The sequence below is a fragment of the Aphanomyces astaci genome (genome assembly GCF_000520075.1).
Source record: "Aphanomyces astaci strain APO3 unplaced genomic scaffold supercont1.10, whole genome shotgun sequence".
Lineage (NCBI taxonomy): Eukaryota > Oomycota > Saprolegniomycetes > Saprolegniales > Verrucalvaceae > Aphanomyces > Aphanomyces astaci.
Window position 1 is genome coordinate 408867 of NW_009798273.1, and position 23857 is coordinate 432723.

A 23857-nucleotide genomic window follows, 5' to 3' on the forward strand; every position below is an offset into this window, starting at 1 on the left:
CCCATATTGAAGTTCACAGCATGTGTCAGCCCAGACAGGTGGACAAAGCAACCTGACGCTTGAACATCGTCGTCTGCCGCCACAACCTCGACTTGTCCTGCGCATAAAGCCATCGCTGGTTGGGCTACGAGGCTTCGTCTCAACGTCATAAGGCTCACCAAGGATATATAACATGGACAGCAGGATGGTTTCTGCTACACCCCTACCGTTAGTCTAGGTAGCAACATGCCGCTGATGGCGACGGCCGCATCTCATGTAGAACATCGCACGTACTGCATCAACTACCTCAAGTAGTCGACGATGTTCCCGTTAAGTGAGAACGCTGTCCTCGTGGGGTGTCGTCGTGTCCCAGGTTATATCCAAAACGGTTCCAACGGCAGAATCACTTTTGATCTTGCATTCGATCGTTCATTCACTCGTCCATGGGTTGCATCGCACTGCGCAAACTGCTCGGGCACCGCGTCGTCGCCGTGCCGGACGCGACCAGCCTCGTGGGCGCCGCGGTGGTGCGGGCGCTCCAATTGCAATCGTTCAAGCACGTGGTCATCGTAGCGGGGGTGCCCATGCACGCAGACCCGGACGACGCGAGCATCCGCGCGCTCAACCGCCTCTCGCGTGTCGAGGTGAAGCCATTCGACCCGGCCAACCCCCGCCGGTTCCTCTCGGGGGTGCACGCGGTGTTTGTCACGACAGCGTCGACTATTTCGTTATCTGTGACACGGGACCTGCTCACGACGGCGCACGACATTTGCGTGCCACACATTGTGTTTCAGTCATGGGTGTGGGCTGGCGCGAACGAGTCGAACCCGCTGCACGACCTCGAGACGCACTTGACGTCGCTGCGTCCGCACACGTCCTCGTGGACAGTGCTTCGGCTGCCGTTTCTCCTGGACTTCCTCGACATGCACCAGATCCACATTCGCCTCGCGCACCAACTGGTCGCGGGCCTCGCGCCAGCCACGCAGCTGCCGGTGCTGCGCCTGTCGGAGGCGGCCGAGGCGCTGATCCAGCCCCTCCTCCAAGCCGACACGTACGCCGGCATGACGATGAACGTCGCGCACGCGCACTCGACGCTCTCCCCCACCGGCATGGCGTCGTCGCTGGCCGCAGCCATGAACAGCCTCATCGTGTACCGTCAAGTGGACACGCCCACATGGATTGCCAGCTGGTCGGCGCTCAACCTGCCCACTTGGTGGACTGCCCTCGCTTCCCCCTTGACCATGTCGCCGATGGGGGGGCGGGCCGATGCGACCGTGTGCGAGAAGCTAGGGGTGGTGTCGAGCGACCAGTGCCACTTTGAGACGCTCGTGGGGCGCCCCCCGACGCCCCCCCAGCAGTGGTTCACGCCGGATCGGTTCTACGTGGGCAAATTCCCCACCAAGGTATTTGTCGTGGGATTGAACGACCTCCTCGGGGCGCGCGTCGCGGGGATGTTGGCCATGTTGCCGAATCTGACGGTGCACGGCTGCGACAACGTGCTGGGCATCATGCCCGAAGCCGCGCGGCCCATCCCGGGTGTGGTGTGGGTGCACGGCCGCCTCCAACGCCCCAACGAAGTGCGCAAGATGCTCAAAAACATGGACGTGGTGCTGTACTTGCCGTCGCGGTCAACACCGGGCACGATCCTGCCGTCGCTCTTGCGGGGCGCGAAAGCGGCCAAGGTGATGGGCTTCGTCCTGCTCAGCACCGAGTTTGCCGGCAGCGCTGAGTGGGACTCGCCGTTCCAGCCGCTGCTCCACATCGAGAACGAAGTGCGTCGCAGCGGCCTTCGCGTGTGTATCCTGCGCATCCCTATGCTTATGGAGGTGGCGCTGGACTACAAGAAGCGCGTGTTGGCTCGAAACGAGCGGCTCAACTTTGTGCCTGACTCGTGCCGCCTGGGGCTGATCGCCGCCGACGATGCCGCGCATGCCCTCCGCTGCATGTGCACGTGGTTTCCGCTGCACGCGAGCCGCCTGTACCTACTCCACGGGGACGAGCTGACGCTCCACGACATGTGCGAGAAACTCGGCATTGACGAGAACCCCCCCGCCGTGGACACGACCATGGCGCACGCACTCGCCGCGCTCGGCGACGTGGGGGACGCGTGGTGGTCGGCGTTTCACTTTGTTGACTACGCGTACTGGTGTCGCCACAACATGACGGACGACGAGGCGGCGGACGAAGCCGGGGGGCGCGGCCGCCGCCGCCGCAGCAAGCCGTCCATGCAGTGGATTCTCGCCATGGAGAACCACCGTCCTATGACATTTGACACGTGGGCGGCCAACCAGCCGAGCCTGGCCAAGCAAGACGAAGCCAAGCCGTCGGCGGCGGTGCCCATCGTGGAAGCGTTCACCCCCTGAGCCCAAGTCAGTTGTTGGGATACTACGAGGCATACCTGTTGTTTGAATATACGTTGGACATATGAGGGGGTTGTATTGGTTGTATTATATTACTTCACAAAGTATCAGCAGAGGGATTGGCTTGCATCCTCCTCGAATCCCATGACATCGAGATCAAGAGTAGTGGTAGGACGAGGTATTGTGAATTTGCTATTCACTTGGTTTGTGTAATCAATACTACTACGTAGTAGTACTATGGTAATCAACCAATGGTGGAGTTTTGATTGGTTGAATATAGTCTTGTTCTTTCTGTAAGAGCCAATCAAATCCGCTCAAAATAGATTAGCCAATCGCGTCGATTCGTGATTCGATTATTCGACGAGGTTGGAAATTCGTATCGAATCATCTACAATACTAATCGGCAATCATGTTGCCGTTGAGATGAAGCAGCTTCTTGTAGACGAGGGCGATAAGGGCCAAGAGGAGGGCTGTGGAGATGCCTTGGAGGACACTGTCGACAAAATCGGGTTGACGTCGCGCCACCGCCGTGGGAGGAGTCGGGGGTCGATGGACGACGGGGGCCGGCGCTGGTTGATGGAGGGGTGGTACTGGGACAGGGAGATCATTCGTGTCGGCGGGAACTTCGGCCAATGGAGGCGGGGCCAATGACGGGATGGCGGAAGGGGGATTCGAATCGGCTGGAGCTGGGGCGGCAGTTGGTTCCGAAGAAGCATCCGCGTCGTGGTCTGGTTGGACGTCGGGGGTCTCCATGTTGTGAATGTGCAGTTGGGCGATCTGAGATGCGTATTTGGACTCTGTCGCAGTCTCCGTCTCACGTTCTTCCGGGATGAGGGCGTTGATGTCGCCGCATTGCGGACATGTCCATCGGACCGACTAAAGGGAGTTGTCACGGAAAGCTTGACCTGGCCAGGTTACCTCCAACGCTAGGGCTTTGCGCTCGTCGGGGGTAAAATCCAACGCTCCAATCGCGCCTTCGCCTTTCGTGGGCATGAAACTGATCAAGGCTTCGAGGATCAACCGAACTGCCATGATGCGTTAGCTGAAAGGGGATAGATGAAACGGGGACATACCGCCCCATGCTGGCTGCCAATGCTCGGGATGATACGCAGATATGCTCAAGCAGATCTTCTTCTTTACCTCAAACCGACCGTTCGGCTTCACATCGTTGAGCCATGCTGCATGATTTGCTAGAGTGCGTACCGTAAGTAGGATGATGTTGGGAGGCTTGAACGGGTAGTCCGATGGCAGGAGAATACGCCCATGGTACACACCGCCGGCAAACTCCGTGTCCCGCGGACCGCGAATCGTGAAGTGCCAGTCAAACATGTTGTCCTACGTCAGGGTACGTGATGACTTGCTGATGACATCGCGTCGTTGATTCGTACCTCCAATGGCGCGGCAAAGTACTGATCACTGGGATCCGTCATCATCTCACGCACATCCTATTCCACACTCATCATCTATAGAACCTCCATGAGGGCCTCGTGAACCTACCGCTCGGATGCGCTTGATGGCCGTGTTCCCAATCGATGACGACGACATGGTGCCGCGTGGAAGTTGTTGTATCGCGGTGACTTTATTTCGAAAGACGGGCGTCTCGTATCCGGATAAAAGTACCAGTTTTTACATCCATAGTACTACTAGTAGTAGTACTATTATCAATAAAGGCCGGTGCCTTTTAAAACCATTTAAAATATCTCCCTCAAAATGAGCCATGGCATTTTAAATACAGTCCAACAACCACCGGCACTAATATTACTAGTAGTATATCTTGACCACTGCAACACCACATGCATGAACCCATTAAATCTTTTCGATCCATGCTGCCGCCTCCACCTACTTGATGCTTCATCTGTCACTCTACTCTTCGTCCATGAGTTCGTCTAAGTTATCCTCGTCTTGAAGGTACAACGACTTGTCCATGTGGGCCGCGGCCGCGTCGACCCCTCCTCGAAACGCGGGCTTATCCTCATCCTCTTCGTCGTCGCTGTTTCGGACGTTGTACTCGTCTTCGGCGGCATCGTCATCATCTCGGAAGAGCGTCGGGTCGTACGAGAACAACGCGCGTCCACTGAGAATGCTGCGGCCGCCCGTCTTCTTGGCCTCTTCTTTCCGGCGCTTCTCGTCGTCGGCAGCCTTGCGCGCGAGTTTTTCCACTTTCCACTGGGCAAACGATGCCTCGGTGACGGGAGTGCCGCCGCCGGCGCCGAGTTTGGCGCGCTGCTGCTCGATGATCTCTTCGATGCTGACGTCGTCCACCTTCTTGCCCTTGGCCAAGTCCCGCTCGGCCTTGGTCTGGAATACAAATCCCGGCGGCAGCGCGTGGCGGTACTTGCACGCTTTGCCGCCGTTCGGACAGCTCCAGAACCACCCGTACTGGGACTTTTCGATCGCGTCCAGAAAGTACTTGCACACAATGTCCGTCTGCGTGGCCACCTTTTGGCCGTGCTTTTCCGTGATCACGTCTTCGAGTTTCTTTTGATCCCAGTCTTCGATCTTGTCTGTAAAGGAACATGCACGTGAAGAACGACATGGCGACGATGGGATATGGTTGGTACCTTCTTTTCGATCGTCCTCGTACAGGTTGATCTTGATCGCCTTCTTGCCCACCATGAGATCGTGGGAGAATTTGCATCGGTTGCCCTTGGAACACGTCGCTTGTTTGAAGAACTCGCATACGATGGTCTTGGGGTCGACGCCAAGGGGCACCTAAAGCGCGGATCGAGTTAGATCCATCATGGACAATGGACGTTGTAGTAGTTGAATACCCTGGGCTGGATAATCGCAGACATGAAAAGATCGTTCATTTGCTTCTCCATGGCCTGTTTGGCCGCCAACGCCGCCTTCTTCTCATCAAGCTTCTTGCGCTCCTCGCGCTCGCTCGTGCCTTTGACCTGGTGCGCCACCGTCTTGATGTAGTTCTGTACGTTTTTACTCTTGTTCTTGTTCTTCAGGCCGAACGTCTTGTCCTCCACGGCCTTTTCCTTGGCCTTCTGGACGGTCTTCTTGGACGCTTGTTGCTTTGGTGCCATCCTTCCTCGTTTGCCGCGTCTGGGTTTCTCGCCAGTGCTTTCCACCACTCTGTGTATCCGGATGATGATATCCGGATATCAGCCTACCATTGGCTCTCTCAAACGACCATCATTCTTACTTTTACCTCGATGACGTGGCAACGCCAGAGATCGTTAATTGTAACTACCCGTATTCTTGCAATGTTATTGCTAATAAATGTTGGCCCGTTGGTCAAAAAACGTCATCAAGTACGCCTTGACGTCGTCGGGCTTGTCTCGAATGACAGAATCCACGGCCAATCCCAACGCTGGCTGGACTTTGCGCTCAAAGTACGCTTGCGGTTGCAATTGCTAACATGATACGTAAGAGTGTAGTCGATTGTATAGACGAGAGTTGGACGTACAGTTTTCTTGTATTTGGAGACGTCGACAGTACCAGCCATGTAGAATGCCAGGTAGGCCGCGACTTGCTCGGGGCGATGGAGCATCAGGTCTTCGAGTGCTTCCGACATGATCGGGTCCAAGTTCTTGACCATGTAGTCGTACGTGTTGTTCAGTTCATTCAGTAGCTCCGGCTCTTTGTGGCGGTATCTAGCCTGCACTACGTACAGACAGAGTTTAGTCAAACAAGGCGAAGTGTCGACGTATGTACCATCGTCGAGCTGGGCTCGCAATGCGGGAATACTCTTCACTTCATCCTTCTTCTCTGGAGGCAGGTCTTCCACTCGCTCCTCTCCATGCTCCTCTCCATGCTCCTCTCCTCGATCTTCCCCTCCTTCATCCATAGTAAGAAACTGGTATCGAAGGCACGACTGCGCTGCTACTGTACTGCACTTGCTTGGTGCAAAGTCAGTGGTTTCACAATGTATATTTAGCATGGTTGATTCGCATTTTAGCAATAACGTTAACGTTAGAACGTAGAATTCGAATACTGGGGTGATCAAAAATTGTGATTTCACTGTAAACTTCCCAAATTCGCGTGGATTGTCTAATCAATACCATACTATTAATAGTACTGAATCAAGCTGGAGTTCTGATTGGTTGAATTTGCTTGTCCTTTCTGAAAGGACCAATCAAATCCACTCAAAATTGGATTAGCAGCTGGAAATAAGCCAAAATTCGCCTTGTTTGTTGAATCAATATTGAATCATTCCGGAGTTCTGATTAGTTGAATATACTTCTGCAAGAGCCAATCAAATCCACTCAAAATTGGATTAGCCAATAGCGTCGATTCGTGATTCGATTCGGCGGCGAGATTCGATTCGACGGGGGTCTCGAAATTCGTATCGAATCCACAATAACGTAAAAAATCACTCAATTTAAGATCTATGTTCAAGAACCAATCAAACGGCGCAAAACTAATTGAAGCAAACCTTTGCAAATAAAACAAAATTTGTAAGCAAATAATGATTGATACTTTGATCAAGATAACAACATGTGTCTGTGCTTAAATTGATTCTCAAAATTGTATCAAATTTGCTTAGTTTTTGGTGTTTTTCTCATGCAATACGACTTCAAAACACAATATAATTGGTATGTGTCTCTGTAAAGCATTATTTCAGCTATAATCTCCAAGTTTCGGAGGTTGAAAAAGTTGCCTGAGTGTGGAGATTTGGAAATTCTCCGGAACCTCCTTTCACAGATGTGTCTTAAATTGATTTTTACCTTACCGAATCCACAATACTTCTTCCCATTTTGTTGCCGTTTTACGGCATGATTGATTGGACATAAATTATGCCCAGAATGTGCAAAGTGATTGGTCAACATAGTATTGCACCAAGGGCTTTCACTTTTAATAGTAGTAGTCAAATGCCTAGCCCAAAACAATTTCAGCTAGGGATTAAGTGCATCTGATTGGCTAGTGATATTTAGTTGTCCACAGGATGCAAATTAGCGCATTGCATGTACAGTACCGGTACCGGTAGTACAGTAAGTATTACTTACTATTAATACCAAATAAACGCAAGGGGTCTTGGAGTTCCCAGGTTACAGGGACTGACTGGTTCAAGGTCCGTCGTTGCGCTTAATACCCAGCGGGGTCGACCGTCTGATCTCTAGTCACTACTACTTCAGCAACGCCAGTCGCGTACACGTATGAGCTGGTGACTGGGCTCCCCCACTGTGGTTATCTGTGTTCATGTCGGCACTCAATATCCAACATCAGAGTTGCGTTGAGTGCGTAGGATCAATATAAATGGTCATGCACCCCATTTTGGAAAACGTTGGGGGTGTTTTGATTGGCTGTTGCCTATTTCGTTACAGTGTATTTACTTCGTAGTACACTGTACTTGGAACAGGCTCTTTACCAAAATACAAGGCGGTTTTGATAGGCTACATTCTGACGTGCCACGTGGAAGCTTGAACTTGGGAGGGTGCTCCGGATGCGTCCGGTTAATATCCGGTTGACCGAAGATGCCACGTGGACCCACGTATACAAAGCCCAACATGATTTCAAGGATCCCTTTGAAATCAATAGGAAACACAATATTCATTTGTAAAGGTTCTGACGTCGCCAAGAACGTTTTGGCATTTGATTTTGGGGTCGAGTCGGACTAAGATGCAATACGGTGGGCTGCCCAACCAGCATGAGCAGCATGCGGATGTTGACTTTGGCTTTGACAATGCACGCAACCACACGTCCGCGTATGCGAAGAAGGTTGATTTGAACGTGCCCATCCTTGCCATCACGGCCGTCGGCGTGATCTTTCTGCTCTTTACGTCGTCGTTCCGCCCGATAGTGCTTGTCTTGACCTTTTGCGGGTATGGCGCCGTGTTCTCCCTGTACCTGAGTCATTGGGTGTTGTCCAAAGACGACGGCACGCCTGAAATGCGCGAAGTTTCCATTCCTATCCGCGAAGGCGCCGAAGGGTTCCTCCGCATCCAGTACACGGCCATTTCGCAGATCGCCGTCGGATTGGCGCTGTTGATTTTCTTCAGCTACTCGCTGCGTCCCAACTCGTTGCACCCGTCTGGCGTCGAAAAGCTCGGAAACACCACGCTTGGGGTCCTTGGCGCGATCTCATTTGCGTTAGGTGCCATGTGTTCGGCGGCAGCCGGGTACATCAGCATGTAAGTGCAACGTTCCCTTTCATCCATCATCATTCATGATTGTTATCATTCCTCAACAACAATCCAACTACGACATGTTTCTAGGTGGGTATCGGCGCAATCCAACATTCGCGTGGCGAGCGCTGCGCGTCGATCGTACGGCGAGGCGCTGCTCATCTGTTTTCGCGGCGGCGCGTTTTCCGCCGTCCTCGACATCACGCTGTGCGTGGCAGGCGTGAGCATTCTATACGTGTTGCTGCATGCCGCGTTCACGCCCATCGTGAATGCCACGGAAATCCCCATGCTCATGGTCGGGTACGGGTTTGGCGCGTCGTTCGTGGCGCTGTTCATGCAATTGGGTGGGGGTATCTACACCAAGGCCGCCGACGTCGGCGCCGATCTCGTGGGCAAGGTCGAGCAGGGCATCCCCGAAGACGACCCGCGCAACCCGGCGGTGATTGCCGATTTGGTTGGGGACATGGTCGGCGACTGCGTCGGGAGCAGCGCCGACGTGTTTGAGAGCGTCGCGGCCGAGATCATCGGCGCCATGATCCTCGGCGGGTCCCTCGCCAAGGAAGGTGCGATCGAGTCCCCCATCTCGTTTGTGTTCTTCCCCGTGGTCGTGCACGCGTTCGACATTGTCGTGTCCTCCATCGGCATCCTGTGCGTGACCGAGCCCGGGCCAACCGAGTCGGACCCGATGACCACGCTCCAACGCGGGTACTCAATCACATTGTTGTTGGCGCTGGCGGGGTTTGGCTTATCCACGCGGTGGCTCCTCTTCACGTCCACCGCTCCTGGCGCGTGGTTTCACTTTTTCCTCTGCGGCGTCGTGGGTATGGTTACCGCCTATGTGTTTGTCAAGTCGACGCAGTACTACACCGACTATGCGTACGCGCCAGTGCGATCCATCGCCAAGGCTAGCACCACTGGCCACGGCACCAACATCATCACTGGGGTCGCCGTCGGCATGAAGTCCACGGTCGTGCCTACCCTCATGGTGAGTTTTAGTGTCATTGCCGCCTACCACTTGGGCGCGTCCGCCGGTATCGGCAGCGGGCGCACGGGCGGGCTGTTTGGGACGGCAGTGGCCACCATGGGCATGCTGAGCTCGGCCGTGTTTGTGCTCGCGATGAACAACTACGGACCCATCGCCGACAATGCGGGCGGGATCGCGGAAATGAGTCGCCAGCCAGAGTACGTCCGTGATGCGACCGACAAGTTGGACGCTGCGGGCAATGTGACCAAGGCCATCACCAAGGGGTACTCGATCGGGTCGGCGGCTCTGGCGTGCTTTGTGCTGTTTGGCGCGTTCATGGACGAGTTTAGCGCGTTCGCGGGCGTGCCGTTCACGACTGTGGACATTGCCACGGTCGAAGTGCTAGTGGGGGGATTGCTTGGCACGATGATGGTGTTCTTCTTCACGGGGCTGGCGGTCGCGGCGGTGGGGGACACGGCCGGCGAAGTCGTGCTCGAAGTCCGGCGGCAGTTTGAACTGTACCCGGGTATCATGCAGGGTACGCAAAAGCCAGACTACCGCACATGTGTATCGCTCGTGACCAAGGCCGCGTTGAAGCAGATGCGCCTCCCGGGACTCTTGGCCGTGCTCATGCCCGTAGCCGTCGGGTTGGTTTTCCGCGTGGTACGTACCCATCTTGCCACGGGAAGGATGCGATGATTGATTGCAATCGCGTACTATATACATATGTAGGTGGGCGAGTATCAAAATAAGCCGCTGTTGGGCGCCGAAGTGTTGGCGGGGTACCTCATGTTTGGCACAGTCACAGGCATCATGATGGCGCTGTTCCTGGATAACGTGGGCGGAGCATGGGACAATGCGAAAAAGTATGTGGAGCTGGGCAACTTTGGCGGCAAGGGCAGCGAAGCACACAAGGCGGCGGTGACGGGGGACACGGTCGGCGATCCGTTCAAGGACACGGCGGGGCCAGCGCTGCATGTTGTGATCAAGCTGCTCTCCACGACGGTGCTTGTGCTCGGGCCGTTGTTTGTCACGCATGTAGGGGGGGTGCCGCCCCATCCTTCGACGTAGTAGAACGTTACTATCGTGTTAACATGGTTCATTCGTTTTTATTCATGTTTTGGTAAAATTATTCGAAATTGGACGACAGTGTAATCGACCCCACGCAATCAAAAATCGACCAATCAAAACCCACAACACGAATCAAGTGGCCAATAAAATGATCCACTCACATTCGACGAATTCAACATCGGGTGTGACTGAAATTAGTGTAAAGATATTTTAATACAAAAGTCAGGACAAAGTACTGATTTGGCGAGAATAAGTCCAAATTTTGGGTAAAATGACAAGCACTATTGCATCATCTGGAGATGGCGTACGGCCACGCGGGGTTGTCGAGGCGGCCGACAGACGTGCCGCAAAGCACACCGGCGTTGGTCCACATGTTGAACGACGGGACAGAACTGGACCAAGAAGAGTTGGAACAAGTCGTGGGGGGATGAGTAGTGGCTTGGATGGACGAGATGGCGCGGCGGCACCGAAGCAGCATCGCGTCCGAGGCGGTGTTCAACGGGGTGTGGAGAGGCACCGAGACGAGGCGCAGGGTTTGAAACGAGCCGTCGAGGACGTTCCATGCGAAGAAGATGCCGACGCGACGACGACAACGACTGCCGCCGTCTTGGTCGAGGGCCGCCACGACGCACATGTACAGCCATGTCGAGTCTGCCACCTACGTAGCATTGCTGTTGTTGACGAGGGAAGCTGAGCTGCTGCTCGTGATGGATGGACGAACACAGAGGTGGCGGAGGTCGTAGTCGTGGAGATGGAACGAACGAAGTGTGGGAGAAGAGTCCAAGAGACTCTGCAGAAACACTTCGACGTCAAACGTGGATTCCAGCGCACACTAGCGTGAGTCGAGAGTGGACATGCACGAAATGTCCAAGAAGGATGGAAATCATACATACCTGCAGGAGGAGTTTGGTGGGATGATCACTGGTGGTCGTGACAGGATGCGTACCGTCCGTCGGCACTGCGACGACCTCGACGGGAAACTCGGACGCGTAGTACCATGGCTTGGTCGAATCTGTTCAAGAAGGACTTTTAGTGGCTAGGGAGAATGCACGGGCGGGGGGTACGGGGAAGCATGGGGGCACGGCGGTTGCCGCAGTTGAGGGAGAAGAGGAGCAAGGAACTTCCGACGTGGAACACGAGCTGGGATGTCGACGAAACGAAGAACCAGCATTCAGGAATTGACATGGTCGTGGAGAGGGTAAGTCGAAGCGCGCCGATCACGGATGAACGAGGTGCCGACGGACCGCAGGACACTGTCACGTGGAATGCTGTCCCTGGACGTCGACCTGAATTCGAGATAGCCACCACGAGGGATTCATCGATGCTTTCCCATACGCGAAGCTCCATGTCGTCTACCCCCATTTCATAAACATGCAGGAGTAGAATGATGTTTGTACCGTCATATGCACAGTTCTGCAGCGATGACGCTGCACACGGCCCAACTGAGATGGCCAACGCCGTGCCTGGGGACACCAATGGAGTCGAAGACGGATTGAATATTCGCCAATACACCTGCAGCAGCCCTTGGTCGCAAGACTTGTAGTACACTAGGATGCACATGACGTAAGTGGATTCTCCAACGACACCAGTCGTAACGTTACTGAGGTATCGCCCACTGTTGCTGAATCCGAGCAGCACAGCATGCTCTTCCACGGACAAGACATCGTCTACGCTCCAGCATGTCCTTCGAGACATCGCCAGTCGCCGCGGATTGCCGCGCCTTTCTCGCTGCTGCAGCACATGGACCATGTTGTTTGACATCATCATTTGGAGTGTATCTTGTATAAATGGATATTTCAACTTTCAAAAACCTTTCTCATTTTATATTCGACTTTGGCTTCGAGGATGGATCCGTTTGAAAGTCAGGCAAGGGAACTGGGTCGTGTGGAAGGCCGCGCGGAAGCGTTGGAGGAGATCGCATCCCTTCATGCTCAGATCGCATCGCTCTATGGCCAGATCGAAGACATGGCTCTGTCACAGGAAGGACGGACGAAGGCGTTGATGTCCGACGTGTACAAGGAGATCAAAGCCACATTCAAGCAGCACACAGAGTTGTTGGCGCCGAAGCAGGTGGTCGAAATATGCAAACCTAGTCTTCGCCGCGTGGCTGAGCTTCATTTGGGCAACATCACGAGGATACCTGAATCTGACACGCCAACAACATCCTCGCCGCGATCTCAACTGCATCGGTCACAGACATGCGCAGCGTCCATGAACACCACTGCCGAATCCTCCATGCATGAAGTACCCTCGAGGCGGAACTCTGCACCGTCGCCTATATCCACAGACGCTGCCGCGCTCCATCGGTCCGAGCCTCCTTCGGACGACTTGCCGCCCACCACGATTGTGTCCATCTCTGGCAGCGAAAAGATTGGAACCGGACATAGCGCGTACATGGTATACTGGATTGTCGTTCATAGACATGGCGTGGTAAGGTTTCTACAGCATATCTCTCCATGTGCATATCGTCATGGCCGTTGGTAGGGGGGGGATGCTGGCGCTACGACTGTGAAGCGGCGGTTCAAGGATTTTGCCTGGTTGTGGGAGCGCCTTTCTATCGTGTATCCATGCGCATGCATACCCTCCTTGCCCCCAAAGAGTTCGTTACTACGAGGAGGTCAATCCCGATTTCAGCCGGCATTCACGGAGCGGCGGCGGCGGTTGCTGGAGCGCTGGGTGACGTACATTTCACTGCATGATGCATTGAGCAAGTCGCCGTATACTCACTCGTTCCTGCATGACGCCATCCTCCATCCCGATTCCATCGCCCTTCCTCGGTCGACCACTCCATCTTCGTCGTCCAGCATCATGATCAATAGCACGAAAGCGATGGGGCCAGCCCACGCCAAACAACGGATGAATCAGTCGTACAAGTCGTTGCTCGAGGCCGTGCCTCCATTACAGCGGCGTCTCCAAATGGTCACGAAACAAAGCGACGAGGTCGTCCAAGCGCACGTGGCCATGGCGACGGCCGTCGAGGCCATGCGACGCCACTGCGACATCGTTCAGTCGTTTGAACACTCGTACGAAACACCCACGAAACACGAAAACAGCGTCGCAGATGTATGGGGAGCATGGAGGGACATTGGGAGTAGCCACGCGCGACTGCATCAAGACACGGCCACGGTATAGGACGACTACTAGTATTACTACTAGTACTACTACTACTTATGACAGTATCTAGGTGTGGGAAGTGCATTTGCAAGAACCGTTTGCGTTCCACCATATCCATGTACGTACGTGGAGGAGGAGGGTAGAGATCTTCGTGGGAACTTGTATATTATATATAGATGATATATAATTATATATATATATAGGTCCTGCCTCGGTTTGAACGTCAAGTGCACGAACTTGGCAAAGATATGACGGCAACCAACGTGGACAAAGTCGCCGTCGAGTGGGATGAACTCAGCGTCGTGCGCGCCAAGACACTTGTGGCCAACTTGGTGCAAGGGGCCATGCAGTTGGAAGCTCGACATGGAGCGATGCGCGACGAGTGGACAGCATTGCGGCAGCATTTGGTGGACACGAGCCACCCCATGTGGAAGGTACGAGTCAGGCAGCAGAGCCGGGAAGAGGTGCCGCCGCTGGTGCATCCGACACTCGGCCGGCCGCTAAAGCCGTGGGCCGTGCGTCCCGACGAAGAAGGAGACGGAGATGTAGACGTCGAAGCGGCTGCTGCTTTGTTTGGGGTTGCGGGGTATGCAGGACCGGCACGGCGGCGCCGACGGGAGGACGGCGAGACGGACGAGGCGACGGCGGCACGGACGCTGTTTGGCGGCGAGGAGGACGAGGAAGGGGAAGCCTCGAGTGACGACGGGGGAAAGCCAATCGAGAAACCGCCGGTAGTACCGGGGGACTGGGACTTGTACATTGAACGACTTCGACGCAAACAACTGACCAAGGCCAAGCGAGCATTTGCCGCCGCCAGTCAAGAACAACAGGCGGCCGACGAAGAGGTATGACGGCATGGACTAGGATTGGGAATGACTTGGAAGGATGATGGGCAAGGCGGCGGCGGCGGCGACGGCGCGAAAGACGCGGAAGCGGCCGCAGAGCTTGAACTGGCCGGGGAAACGAAGTTCGCACTTGCGCCTGGACGAACGCGTCAAGCAACAGCAGCAGCAACTGCAGCAGCCATTATTGCCCAGCGAACGTGAGTGGTCTACTATTGTGCTTTCGAGTGAAATTTCATTGTGCTGTTGTTTCTCGTTGGAATTGAAATCGATTTGATTGGCTACGTCAGATGAGCTCAACATTATTAGCCAATCAAAACCCATTTCTCAATTCAATTCAACCAATCAGATCGATTGTGGATCGGTTTGGCCCCTCCCCAAATTTGTATTAAATCGACAATATGTACTTACATGGTCGAATTCCCTGTTTATGGTGGTGTACTAGTAGCCGAGGCCACGTTGCTGCCACCCCAGCCAGTGCGCACGACCAGTTTGCCAGCCACGACCACAGCAACTACTTCCAATTGGATTCAAGTGCAAACTGACGCTGGTCAAGTGTACTATTACCATAAGCTCACGCGGGCCACTCGGTGGACCAAGCCGGACCACGCGGTGCTGGAGAGCATCGAAGAGCGGCTGCTGGCTCAACACGAAGCAACGCAACGCCGCCTCGAGGTGCCGCTAGGTCGAGTGGCTAGTACTACTAACAAACGTACTACTACATATAGGAACGACGGCAGTGGCACGAAGGCCACCGCGTGCAGCAAGAAAAGGACGCGGAAGAAGCCGTAGCCCACAGCCAGCGCATTGATGCCGCCGTCGCGAGTTGGGCCCACCACAAGGACGTTCAAGCGATGCTCAACTCGCTCCATGAGATCTTTCCTTTCAAAGACATGCGGCAGTGCCACGTCACGGACGACGCGACTGTCAAGAAAGGGTACATGAAGGCGGTGCGGCTCCTACACCCAGACAAGCTGCTGCCGGCGGACTTTTCCATGTACGAGCGGATGCTAGGGCAGCACCTCTTCTCCACGTTGACGTCGGCGTATGAAAAGTTTACCCCATCCGGTTAACATTAAGTTGTGGAAGTTTGAAGTTCAACCCATCCGGTTAACAGTCAAGTTGAAGTGAGGCGGATGGTCTGAAATACACCGGATGGCTGTCCTGATTGAGGTCCTAAATAGGGAATTATGGCTCGACATCGTGGGCATGATCCGGATAATCTCGATATTCCGGATAATGTGGCGATATTCCGGATAATCCGGTGCTGCATCAACAATCCATGGACGTCCTCACTTTTTTTCTCGCACGGCCCTGCGCCTTCTCTGTCGACGCACGTGACTGACAGCATGTTCTGTCGCCGCCTTTTGCTCCGCCGGTCCGTGGGGACGATCTCTCTGCGCTTCGCACACACTACAGCATCTATCCCAGCAGCAGAAACAGTGCTTCAAGCGGTCAAGCCAACGAACGATGATGCAGCTATCCACGTCACGTGGAAAGACGGCGTGTCGTCCACATTTCATCGTGCGTGGCTGCGCGACAACTGCACGTGTCCGTCGTGTCAACATCCCACGACCCTCCAGCGGCAAATCCTCACGTCTGCCATTCCCCTCCATCCCACGGGACACGCATCGCTCCATGCCAACAATTCTGTACTCTCCATCGATTGGGACGACGTTGTGGTATGTGTTCACTCTTTATATTTCCATCTTCGTGAGATCTGATGTTCATGTAGAGCGGCTCGGACTGCGTGCGGAGTGAATTCCCTGCGACTTGGTTGCGAGAACATGCATATGGGATTCCCTCCGACGGGTATGACAGCCGGCATTATCGGCAGCAGCGTGTGGACACGAAGTCGTTGTGGGGTAACGATTTCACGCTTCCATCTACAACGTACGACGCCATGATGGATAATGGAAGCGGTGGCTTCAAGGACGGGATGGCCCAACTGCAGAAGTTTGGCGTGCTGTTGGTACTTCCTCGCTCATCCTGTATATCCTCTCCCAACACCCTCGACATGTGTAGATCAAACACACTCCGTCAAGCATGGACGCGACGGAAGCATTTGCACGGCGCATTGGGTTCGTTCTGGAAACCATCTACGGTCGCATGTGGACCACACGCCCCGTGAATCCCGAGAACGCGTACAAAGACACGGCGTCGACCAACTTGGCGCTGGGACCGCACACCGACTGCACGTACCTGTACGAACCGCCGGGTCTTCAAATCTTCAACTGCGTCCTGCAGGCTGCCGCCGCAAACGCAGACGAAGGCGCGAGTCGCTTCGTCGATGGCTTCCACGTCGTCGAGTGGTTGCGGAAGTACGCGCCGGACGCGTTCCAGTTTTTCTGCGACACGGCGTTACCGCAATACTGTGTTGACGATGACGTGTCGTTGCATGTGATGCGGCCGCTGATCCAGCGAGATGGCGCGGGGAACGTCGAGTTGGTCCGGTTCAACGACTACGACCGCGCGCCGCTCACGCACTTGAGCCACGACCAAGTGGCCGCCTACTATAAACACCACAAGACGTTGTGGGACGTGATCAACGCGGTCAGTAGTAGTACTAGGAGGATTACTAGTAGTATGTACACTCATGGGTGATGTGTGGGTACTAGGGTGAAGTGGTGTACAAAATGGACGAAGGCGACATGATTGTCGTGGATAATCACCGCGTGATGCATGGCCGACATGCGTTTCAAGGCGAGCGGGCGCTCATTGGATGCTACATTGGCCGGTCCGAGTACGACTCTCGACTGCGCACGTTGGGGTTGCTGTGACAGGATGGATGTATAGATGTACTTACTGTTAACAAGGTACATTTGGTACGTATTACAGGCTTAACGGATAATTATCCGGATGGATCATATATGGGAGTACATATTCACCATACAATAAACTGTATAAATCAATACTCAATATTGTAAAGATGAATGAAAATTGTGTATTGTGCTTTCGAGTGAAATGTCGTGTTGTGGCGTGGTTTCAATTTAAATCGATTTGATTGGCTACTTCAGATGAGCTCAAAATTATGAGCCAATCAAAACCTTCTCAATGAAATTCAACCAATCAGATCGATTGTGGATCGGTTTGGTTGGCGCGATTCGATTGCACCCCCTCCCCAAATTTGTATCAAATCGACAATAGCCTCGACCATACTTCCTCTGTTCCAAATTACTGCGGACATTTGGCTTCCCAGCGACCCCAAAAAATCATTTTCAGGCCAAATTTAATGAATCCTACCATGTCTGAAAGACAATTCAATTATAAAGGTATTGTCCATTGACCGCAACGCTCAAAACCACCAATTTCGGGGTGTAATTTTGATTCGTCATCGGGCATCAGAAAAAAAAATACAAAATAATATAGGTTTATTTAATTATCCCGGGGCCTTGAGGTCATTTTTGAATTTGCCGCCATGCCCGCGCTCGACGAGAACTCTCGGACGATAACAAGTTGGAGGTCATCCATAACCTCCAATGCCTCCTGACCTTTGGCAAGTTGCCACGTGGCTCCATCCAAGCCACTGCGACCCGGCTTGGAATCAACCGCAAGACAGTTTCGTCCATCTGGAATGGGTTCATCACTCAGGGCTCCTCGCCATAAAAAAAGGCGGGCCGAGTCGGGCGCAAGTTGCACTATACGCCGGACCACGTCACTCAACTCGTTCAAGCCGTACCGCAAGAGCAGCGCACAACGATGCGAGACATCTCCGTCGCCACGGGACTCTCGTTCGGAACAATCTGCTGCAACCTCAAGGCCGGGACGCTGCAACGTCGCTCTTCACGATTGAAACCAATGTTGACCGATGCCAACACAGCCGAACGCGTTGGAATTTGTCGCTCGCATGTCCGCTGGATCGCGGCTACCTCGCTCGCGTGGCTATGGCAGCACCCTCGTGGAATTGCCATTTTCGGACATAATCGACATCGTACATCTTGACGAGAAGTGGTTCAATGCGGACAAGGATCGCCGAAAGGTTTACCTCACGAAAGGCGAAACTCCAAAAGGCCGCGCCTGCAAGAGCAAGAGGTTTATTCCGAAGTTCATGTTCCTTGCAGCCGTGGCGCGCCCTCAGTTCGATGCGGATGGAAATCTTGACTTCGAGGGCAAGATTGGGATGTGGCAGTTCATCACGATGATGCCCGCGGCGCGTTCATCCCGCAATCGTTCAGGCGGAACGTTGGTGGCTACGCTGGTTAATGTCGATCCTGCAGTGTACCAGGACTTTGTGCTCAATCTCGTCTTACCTGCCATCAAGGCCAAAATGCCCAGTGTCTCCAAGCGCGTGATGTTGCAGCAGGACAACGCGACGCCACACATGTCCATCTGCGACGCTGTTCTGCAGGCCGTGACGCATGACGAGTGGATATTTACTGTTCGACGACATCCGCCTTACAGCCCGGACTTGAACGTCCTAGATCTTAGCTTCTTTGCCTCGATTCAAGCGCTACAGTACAAGTCCGTGAGTCGCACGGTCGACGATGGCATTCGCGCAACTTTGGCTGCATACGACGAGCTCAGTGTAGAGAAGCTTGATAATGTCTTTCTCACCTTCCAGGCGGTCATGCGCCTTGTGCTAGAGCACAACGGGGACAATCAGTTTCGCTTGCCGCACATGAACAAGGCTGCCATGAGACGTACCGGTACGCTCATGGCCAATGTGATATGCCCTGTGTCGCTTCTGCAATGAATGGTAGATACAATTATAACCAATAAGATGAACGTATTTCTGCATTGACCAATCAATGAGTAATGGGTACAGTAATTTGGAAAAAGTTACTTTTGCGTTCGTCCGCAGTAATTTGGAACAGAGGACGTACCAAATATCATGATATACAAGTTATCTATATTTGTGGTATGGTTATATTCAAGATTTTGGTTTCAAACGTTATATGTGACAGGATATGCTGTTTTAAAGTGTTTCAATGCCAGAGTTAATAAAATAGTTTTTTATTACGCAACCTCTGTGTAAAATACAGGAAAAACCGATAATTTTTCAATGAATGCCAGCCCTCGGTGCTGCCGCGGACTGTAATACTAACGTTAGTCTTAATAATATATGAATACAGACGACAGTAATATAATAAAAGTAACTTGTGCTTGTGGACACAATAATAATGCATCTTCGGGTGAGATACATACTTCGAAGTACCGGTAAGGTAACGCATCGAATTCTCGAACACTAAACATTTAACCAATAGATGCACTCCATTTCTGAGGGATTGCATACTATTGGCTGTAGTATTATTACGTGCGCATTCTATTGGCTGTATTTTTATTCAGTCCCATACAAATCCTTGATGTTACGATTCCGAGAAATAGCGTTTCACAGACGATTTCTGCAAAGCAATATTAACTGTAACACAACTCTCAGAGTTGTGGTCAATTTGCTCATCGAATTTCTAAATTTGAAATTTCCCTGTGTGAATTTAATTCCCGGCCAGTAAGGCACTTGAATAATGTAATTCCTGATTTGGGTGACAAAATCCTCAGAACCTCTTAATAATGATATGTATAAAGTGTTTAAGTAATTAAATTTAGAAGTGCAACTACTACGTAAGTAATACAAAAACTGTAAAAAATATCCGACAAGCAGATATTAAATTTTACAAGTATGTGATACAAGAATACGTAATTTTGTCCATCATTTTCCTTGGATGATTGTGATTGGCCATTTGCTGGCCGGGAATTACATGAATCACCTTACAGTACTACTAACAGTAAGTACTTGTCGAGGCACTCATGCGAAGGCAGTCGGGTTGCGCTTGCAGGATGAGGTCTAAACAAAACCTCTGTTAGTGAATAAAGTATTGATTTTTGCGGGAAAGTGGATTTGCAGCGCGGTTTGCCCAGATCGATTCAATGTATTCGATTGAATGCCTTCACGCAGACGTTGGCCGCATGAGTCACTAAGACCGCCCTCCTCCTTCAATTTGGCATTTCCCTACTAGCATTATATATTGTGCTTTTACCCAAAATTTGGACTTTTGTGCTGATTTGCCAAATCTATTGATCGATACTTTGTAACTTGCTGAATTTTGTATGTAAATTTTAAGGCGTATATTCCATTTAACCTTCATTATTTATGTAATTGTGAAATTCAGAGGTTCACTGTTTGATTGGTGCATATTCAATCACCATACAGTAATTTGGGTACACCCCGCTGGGTGTTAAGCGCAACGACGGACCTCGGCTTGGACCTTGGCCACGGGAGCCAGTGAAAACCCTTGGTTCAATACTATGTTGTCGAATCACTTTGCATTTTCTGGACACGACTTATGCCCATCAAACATGGCCGTAAAATGGCAACAAAATGGGAAGAAGTATTTTGTCACTCCCCTTATTCGCGATTTTCGAATTCTACTTGGAACGAACAGGCTCTAACTACGATATTTTTAAGAGGTAACTCTGGTTTTGTCAGGGCGCTGCCATGGATGCGGAATGGAATGAGTTGCAAAAGTCACCTTTCCATTGAGAGCTCAAAACATTGACAATTTCGCAACGAATCTGAAATGTAGTCCAATCCTGTTCCAAATCATACATATAAGGATGGGGTGGTGTTTATATTCACTTGTGGTGCTATCAAAACTACTACGTACTTATTAATAGTACCTTACTTCGAAGTAACACATTATTCGTAGCATTTGAGGTCATTAGGTTGCGTCTGGCAACCTGAAATATTGCAATATTCAGGCCCAAAACGCCATTTTGGGGCCGAATTCAACAAATTAGATCAAAATTGAAACTTGTTTTGCTTGAAGAGATTTAGCCCAAATCCAATGAATACTTCCACGTGGGATTTACTCGTTGAAGAGGTCCAAATTGCCATAAGCTTAGTATAAAATGGACCTTTTACCTCCGTTTTGAAAATGGCATTTTGGTTAATCGCATTTTGCGCGAAAATATGAAATATTCTTAAATGTTATCAGTCACACCCTTGCCTTTAACGGATGAATACTTTGAACGATAGTACAAGCGTCCAGCAACATACTTTCAAATACATAAATAATTACAAATAGTACATATTGTAGACGAAATCTGGCGCGGAATTGGCAGCTTTGGCAAGTAGGACATGGGGGACCAGAGGGTTGGCGTGGTGCTGTACGATGTGACGTAGCAACACATCCAGTATACCGGGGGCACCAGAGATTCGCGGCGATGGGAGAGTTTCTGGTTGCTTGGTGGGTTGGAAAGAGGAGTTCCCTGCTCGTTGTATCCACTTGTGCAGCACTGGAAGGATCCGACAATGGTATGAGAGACATATGTTTGGCCAAGCAAGGGATGCATGTCCTCGCACACTTTCAAGACGCTGGGAAGTGGAATGGACGATTGATTGTACGTGGCTATCGCTTCCAGAAGGACCGTTTAGGGGGACGTGGCGGCATGGACTGACTTGTCGGCGGAGGTTTCCTGGACACGGGTGTTTGTGGAGGTCGATGCTCGTGAATGGAGTGAAGGGGAAGAGATTGTCCCAGGTGGCGGAAGGTGGGCCGTTCCGGACGAAGTTTTGCTTTAATGTCGTCGTCGCACGCGTTGGCCACGGATGCAGTGGAGAGGGTCATGAGCGAGGTGTAGTAGCAAGGCACGCACACGTCCACGACGACAGTGACATATCGGACGTCGCCAGTCCGAAGACTTACCATGGTGCCCTCGACTTTGGCTGCTTCGGAGCAATCGACGCACACGACGTTCCCGCACATGGCGCAGTTGGACTTGGGATTCCAGTGGAAAAACGTCTTGCAATGATGGCATTCGAACGTGACCGACGGATCTTTCCAGTGCAGGCGATGGCTCAACCGGTCCATGAGGACAGAGTCCGCCTCTTGGATGAGATGCGTGAGCCGAACAACCATCGCCACACCCACCGCGACGCCACGTGACTGACCGACGCCGATGAGCCAAGCCAGTTTTTTAATTCGCTCAAAATACCCCATACCACCGCACCTTTACCGGCGGAATAACGGACAATTTAAGGAATCTGGTTATTTCGCAGATTCCGAGCGACTTTTTGACAAAAATCAAAACTATTCGTTTGCAAGAATCCGGATTCTGGATACCATCGGTACAACTGTATTGATGGGTTTTCTGGGAGGGATTGATTGGTATTGTATTCTGCTTCAATAAAGTGTACATTATATTCATGTATTAATACTCGGAGTTTGGAGTTTCCGGTGTGTTTAATCTACCTATTCTCCACGTACTGGTGAAAGGAATGTCCATGTCGTGACCACATGGGACCAAGTGGTCCCATCGCATACTAGTAGTGCTTCTTCGCCAGCTATTTACCCAGTTAAGACCGTATTCAACTTTGATGAATTCTATTCCTGCAGCGCAGAATGGGATCCGTGCTTGCTGGGCCAACAACTGATGTGTATGCAACTGACTTACATACAGCTGTCCACACGCAGTTACTTGTATCTCATCCTGTACAAGGCGGAAGTACCAAGTTACAGTCTGAAAGTACTTGTATCTCATCCTTGTACAAGTCGGTACCAAGTTACAGTCTGAAAGTACTTGTATCTCATCCTTGCCCAACTCAATGTGTTTGTCAAAAAAAAACACCTAGTCGCTGCAGCATGGATCGAATGGACCTTGAGTGATGAAGTGGATGGATATACAGTATATCTTGCCCTCTAGTAAAGTTTTATGATATGTAGTTACTTGTACGCCTTCGTCTATGATCATGCTACTAGTATGTACTAATGCGCTAACCCCAATGGTGTATAATCAGACTATATTTTGACTTATTGTACTATTAATAGCATCATGCTACTAGTATGTACTGTACAATTGCGCTAAGGGCATCCCCAATGGTACGACGGTACGTATAATCAGACTATATATTTTGACTTATTGTACTAACGTTAGTACTTTTTTGCACCCCCAACGATAAGACGGCAAATAATCCGCATAACACGCTCGTCTGGTTATGGTGGCAGTTGATAGACAACAAAAAGGGAATCCCAATGTTCATAGTGATACTGACTTGAGTTCGTGTTGATGAGGACGAAACTGCGAATTTCAAGCTGCATGGAGGGGCAATTTACAGGGAACGACGCTGAGTAACGGCGCGGGAATAAATTTTCAAATCAGCCAATTATAATCATCGATATCGTTACCTCGACTATGATTGGCGGAATTTTTCCCAGCACAAGTTAAACAACTTTCCACCCCACTACTTGATAACCTTGAATGTCAGTGCTACCTGCAGCCACAGTGCTGCCAACGAAGCCTCGACACTGACCGACGCTCACCCAAAAGCTCGATGTCGTACGCTTAGCTGAAGGCACGACTGTTCGACATGCACCTGTAATGACCGGCTAACTCGGGACCAATTATGGAGGGGAGTTGTGTATTCTATGGCATGTAGTTCCATTGACCCATACAGTATACTTTTTTCTTTACTTGAATAGAATATTAAATTGTAGTATTTTTATAAGGGGTCAT

The 23857-nt window shown here is 51.8% G+C and overlaps 10 protein-coding genes across 17 annotated transcripts; 5 read left to right on the forward strand and 5 right to left on the reverse strand.

Moving 5' to 3' along the window:
* Window positions 1–37: 37 nt before the first annotated feature.
* On the reverse strand, window positions 38–1403 carry H257_05391 (hypothetical protein). The gene is made up of 2 exons (XM_009830256.1): window positions 207–1403; window positions 38–124 (listed from the first exon to the last, which is right to left on the reverse strand). The coding sequence occupies exon 1, from the start codon at window positions 1124–1126 to the stop codon at window positions 770–772; it is 357 nt and encodes a 118-aa protein (XP_009828558.1). The 5' UTR covers window positions 1127–1403; the 3' UTR covers window positions 38–124; window positions 207–769.
* Window positions 1404–2615: 1212 nt separating this feature from the next.
* H257_05392 (hypothetical protein) lies at window positions 2616–3917 on the reverse strand. Its single transcript, XM_009830257.1, has 6 exons — window positions 3837–3917; window positions 3728–3784; window positions 3543–3674; window positions 3413–3497; window positions 3258–3364; window positions 2616–3215 (listed from the first exon to the last, which is right to left on the reverse strand). Exons 1-6 carry the CDS (start codon window positions 3882–3884, stop codon window positions 2736–2738), a joined length of 909 nt encoding a protein of 302 aa, XP_009828559.1. The 5' UTR covers window positions 3885–3917; the 3' UTR covers window positions 2616–2735.
* Window positions 3918–4071: 154 nt separating this feature from the next.
* On the reverse strand, window positions 4072–5564 carry H257_05393 (hypothetical protein). 3 transcript variants are annotated; one of them, XM_009830260.1, is made up of 4 exons: window positions 5542–5564; window positions 5111–5457; window positions 4901–5051; window positions 4072–4843 (listed from the first exon to the last, which is right to left on the reverse strand). In XM_009830260.1, the coding sequence occupies exons 2-4, from the start codon at window positions 5372–5374 to the stop codon at window positions 4203–4205; spliced, it is 1056 nt and encodes a 351-aa protein (XP_009828562.1). In that variant the 5' UTR covers window positions 5375–5457; window positions 5542–5564; the 3' UTR covers window positions 4072–4202. The 3 variants fall into 3 exon arrangements, with proteins under 3 accessions (XP_009828562.1, XP_009828561.1, XP_009828560.1); XM_009830259.1 differs by lacking the exon at window positions 5542–5564 and adding an exon at window positions 5500–5522; XM_009830258.1 differs by having other exon boundaries at window positions 4072–5051.
* On the reverse strand, window positions 5465–6206 carry H257_05394 (hypothetical protein). The gene is made up of 3 exons (XM_009830261.1): window positions 6006–6206; window positions 5758–5954; window positions 5465–5704 (listed from the first exon to the last, which is right to left on the reverse strand). The coding sequence occupies exons 1-3, from the start codon at window positions 6136–6138 to the stop codon at window positions 5564–5566; spliced, it is 471 nt and encodes a 156-aa protein (XP_009828563.1). The 5' UTR covers window positions 6139–6206; the 3' UTR covers window positions 5465–5563.
* A 1704-nt stretch (window positions 6207–7910) lies between these two features.
* Window positions 7911–10451, forward strand: H257_05395 (V-type H(+)-translocating pyrophosphatase; the record flags this gene model as incomplete). The annotated part of the gene is made up of 3 exons (XM_009830262.1): window positions 7911–8422; window positions 8507–10043; window positions 10113–10451. The coding sequence occupies 3 exons, from the start codon at window positions 7911–7913 to the stop codon at window positions 10449–10451; spliced, it is 2388 nt and encodes a 795-aa protein (XP_009828564.1).
* A 289-nt stretch (window positions 10452–10740) lies between these two features.
* On the reverse strand, window positions 10741–12215 carry H257_05396 (hypothetical protein; the record flags this gene model as incomplete). The annotated part of the gene is made up of 6 exons (XM_009830263.1): window positions 10741–11109; window positions 11173–11283; window positions 11345–11463; window positions 11516–11803; window positions 11849–11998; window positions 12053–12215. The coding sequence occupies 6 exons, from the start codon at window positions 12213–12215 to the stop codon at window positions 10741–10743; spliced, it is 1200 nt and encodes a 399-aa protein (XP_009828565.1).
* A 73-nt stretch (window positions 12216–12288) lies between these two features.
* On the forward strand, window positions 12289–15508 carry H257_05397 (hypothetical protein). 3 transcript variants are annotated; one of them, XM_009830264.1, is made up of 7 exons: window positions 12289–12881; window positions 12936–13577; window positions 13636–13683; window positions 13769–14410; window positions 14463–14607; window positions 14856–15082; window positions 15136–15508. In XM_009830264.1, the coding sequence occupies exons 1-7, from the start codon at window positions 12297–12299 to the stop codon at window positions 15478–15480; spliced, it is 2634 nt and encodes an 877-aa protein (XP_009828566.1). In that variant the 5' UTR covers window positions 12289–12296; the 3' UTR covers window positions 15481–15508. The 3 variants fall into 3 exon arrangements, with proteins under 3 accessions (XP_009828566.1, XP_009828568.1, XP_009828567.1); XM_009830266.1 differs by having other exon boundaries at window positions 13769–14607; XM_009830265.1 differs by having other exon boundaries at window positions 14856–15508.
* A 206-nt stretch (window positions 15509–15714) lies between these two features.
* H257_05398 (hypothetical protein) lies at window positions 15715–17372 on the forward strand. Of its 4 annotated transcripts, XM_009830269.1 has the most exons (5): window positions 15715–16089; window positions 16143–16379; window positions 16433–16611; window positions 16655–16960; window positions 17026–17372. In XM_009830269.1, exons 1-4 carry the CDS (start codon window positions 15757–15759, stop codon window positions 16809–16811), a joined length of 906 nt encoding a protein of 301 aa, XP_009828571.1. In that variant the 5' UTR covers window positions 15715–15756; the 3' UTR covers window positions 16812–16960; window positions 17026–17372. The 4 variants fall into 4 exon arrangements, with proteins under 4 accessions (XP_009828571.1, XP_009828569.1, XP_009828572.1 ...); XM_009830267.1 differs by having other exon boundaries at window positions 16433–16960; XM_009830270.1 differs by lacking the exon at window positions 17026–17372 and having other exon boundaries at window positions 16655–17006.
* Window positions 17373–17780: 408 nt separating this feature from the next.
* On the forward strand, window positions 17781–19100 carry H257_05399 (hypothetical protein; the record flags this gene model as incomplete). The annotated part of the gene is made up of 1 exon (XM_009830271.1): window positions 17781–19100. The coding sequence occupies exon 1, from the start codon at window positions 18216–18218 to the stop codon at window positions 19098–19100; it is 885 nt and encodes a 294-aa protein (XP_009828573.1). The 5' UTR covers window positions 17781–18215.
* Window positions 19101–21390: 2290 nt separating this feature from the next.
* H257_05400 (hypothetical protein) lies at window positions 21391–22322 on the forward strand. Its single transcript, XM_009830272.1, has one exon. It carries the CDS (start codon window positions 21673–21675, stop codon window positions 22288–22290), a length of 618 nt encoding a protein of 205 aa, XP_009828574.1. The 5' UTR covers window positions 21391–21672; the 3' UTR covers window positions 22291–22322.
* The last annotated feature ends 1535 nt before the right edge of the window (window positions 22323–23857 follow it).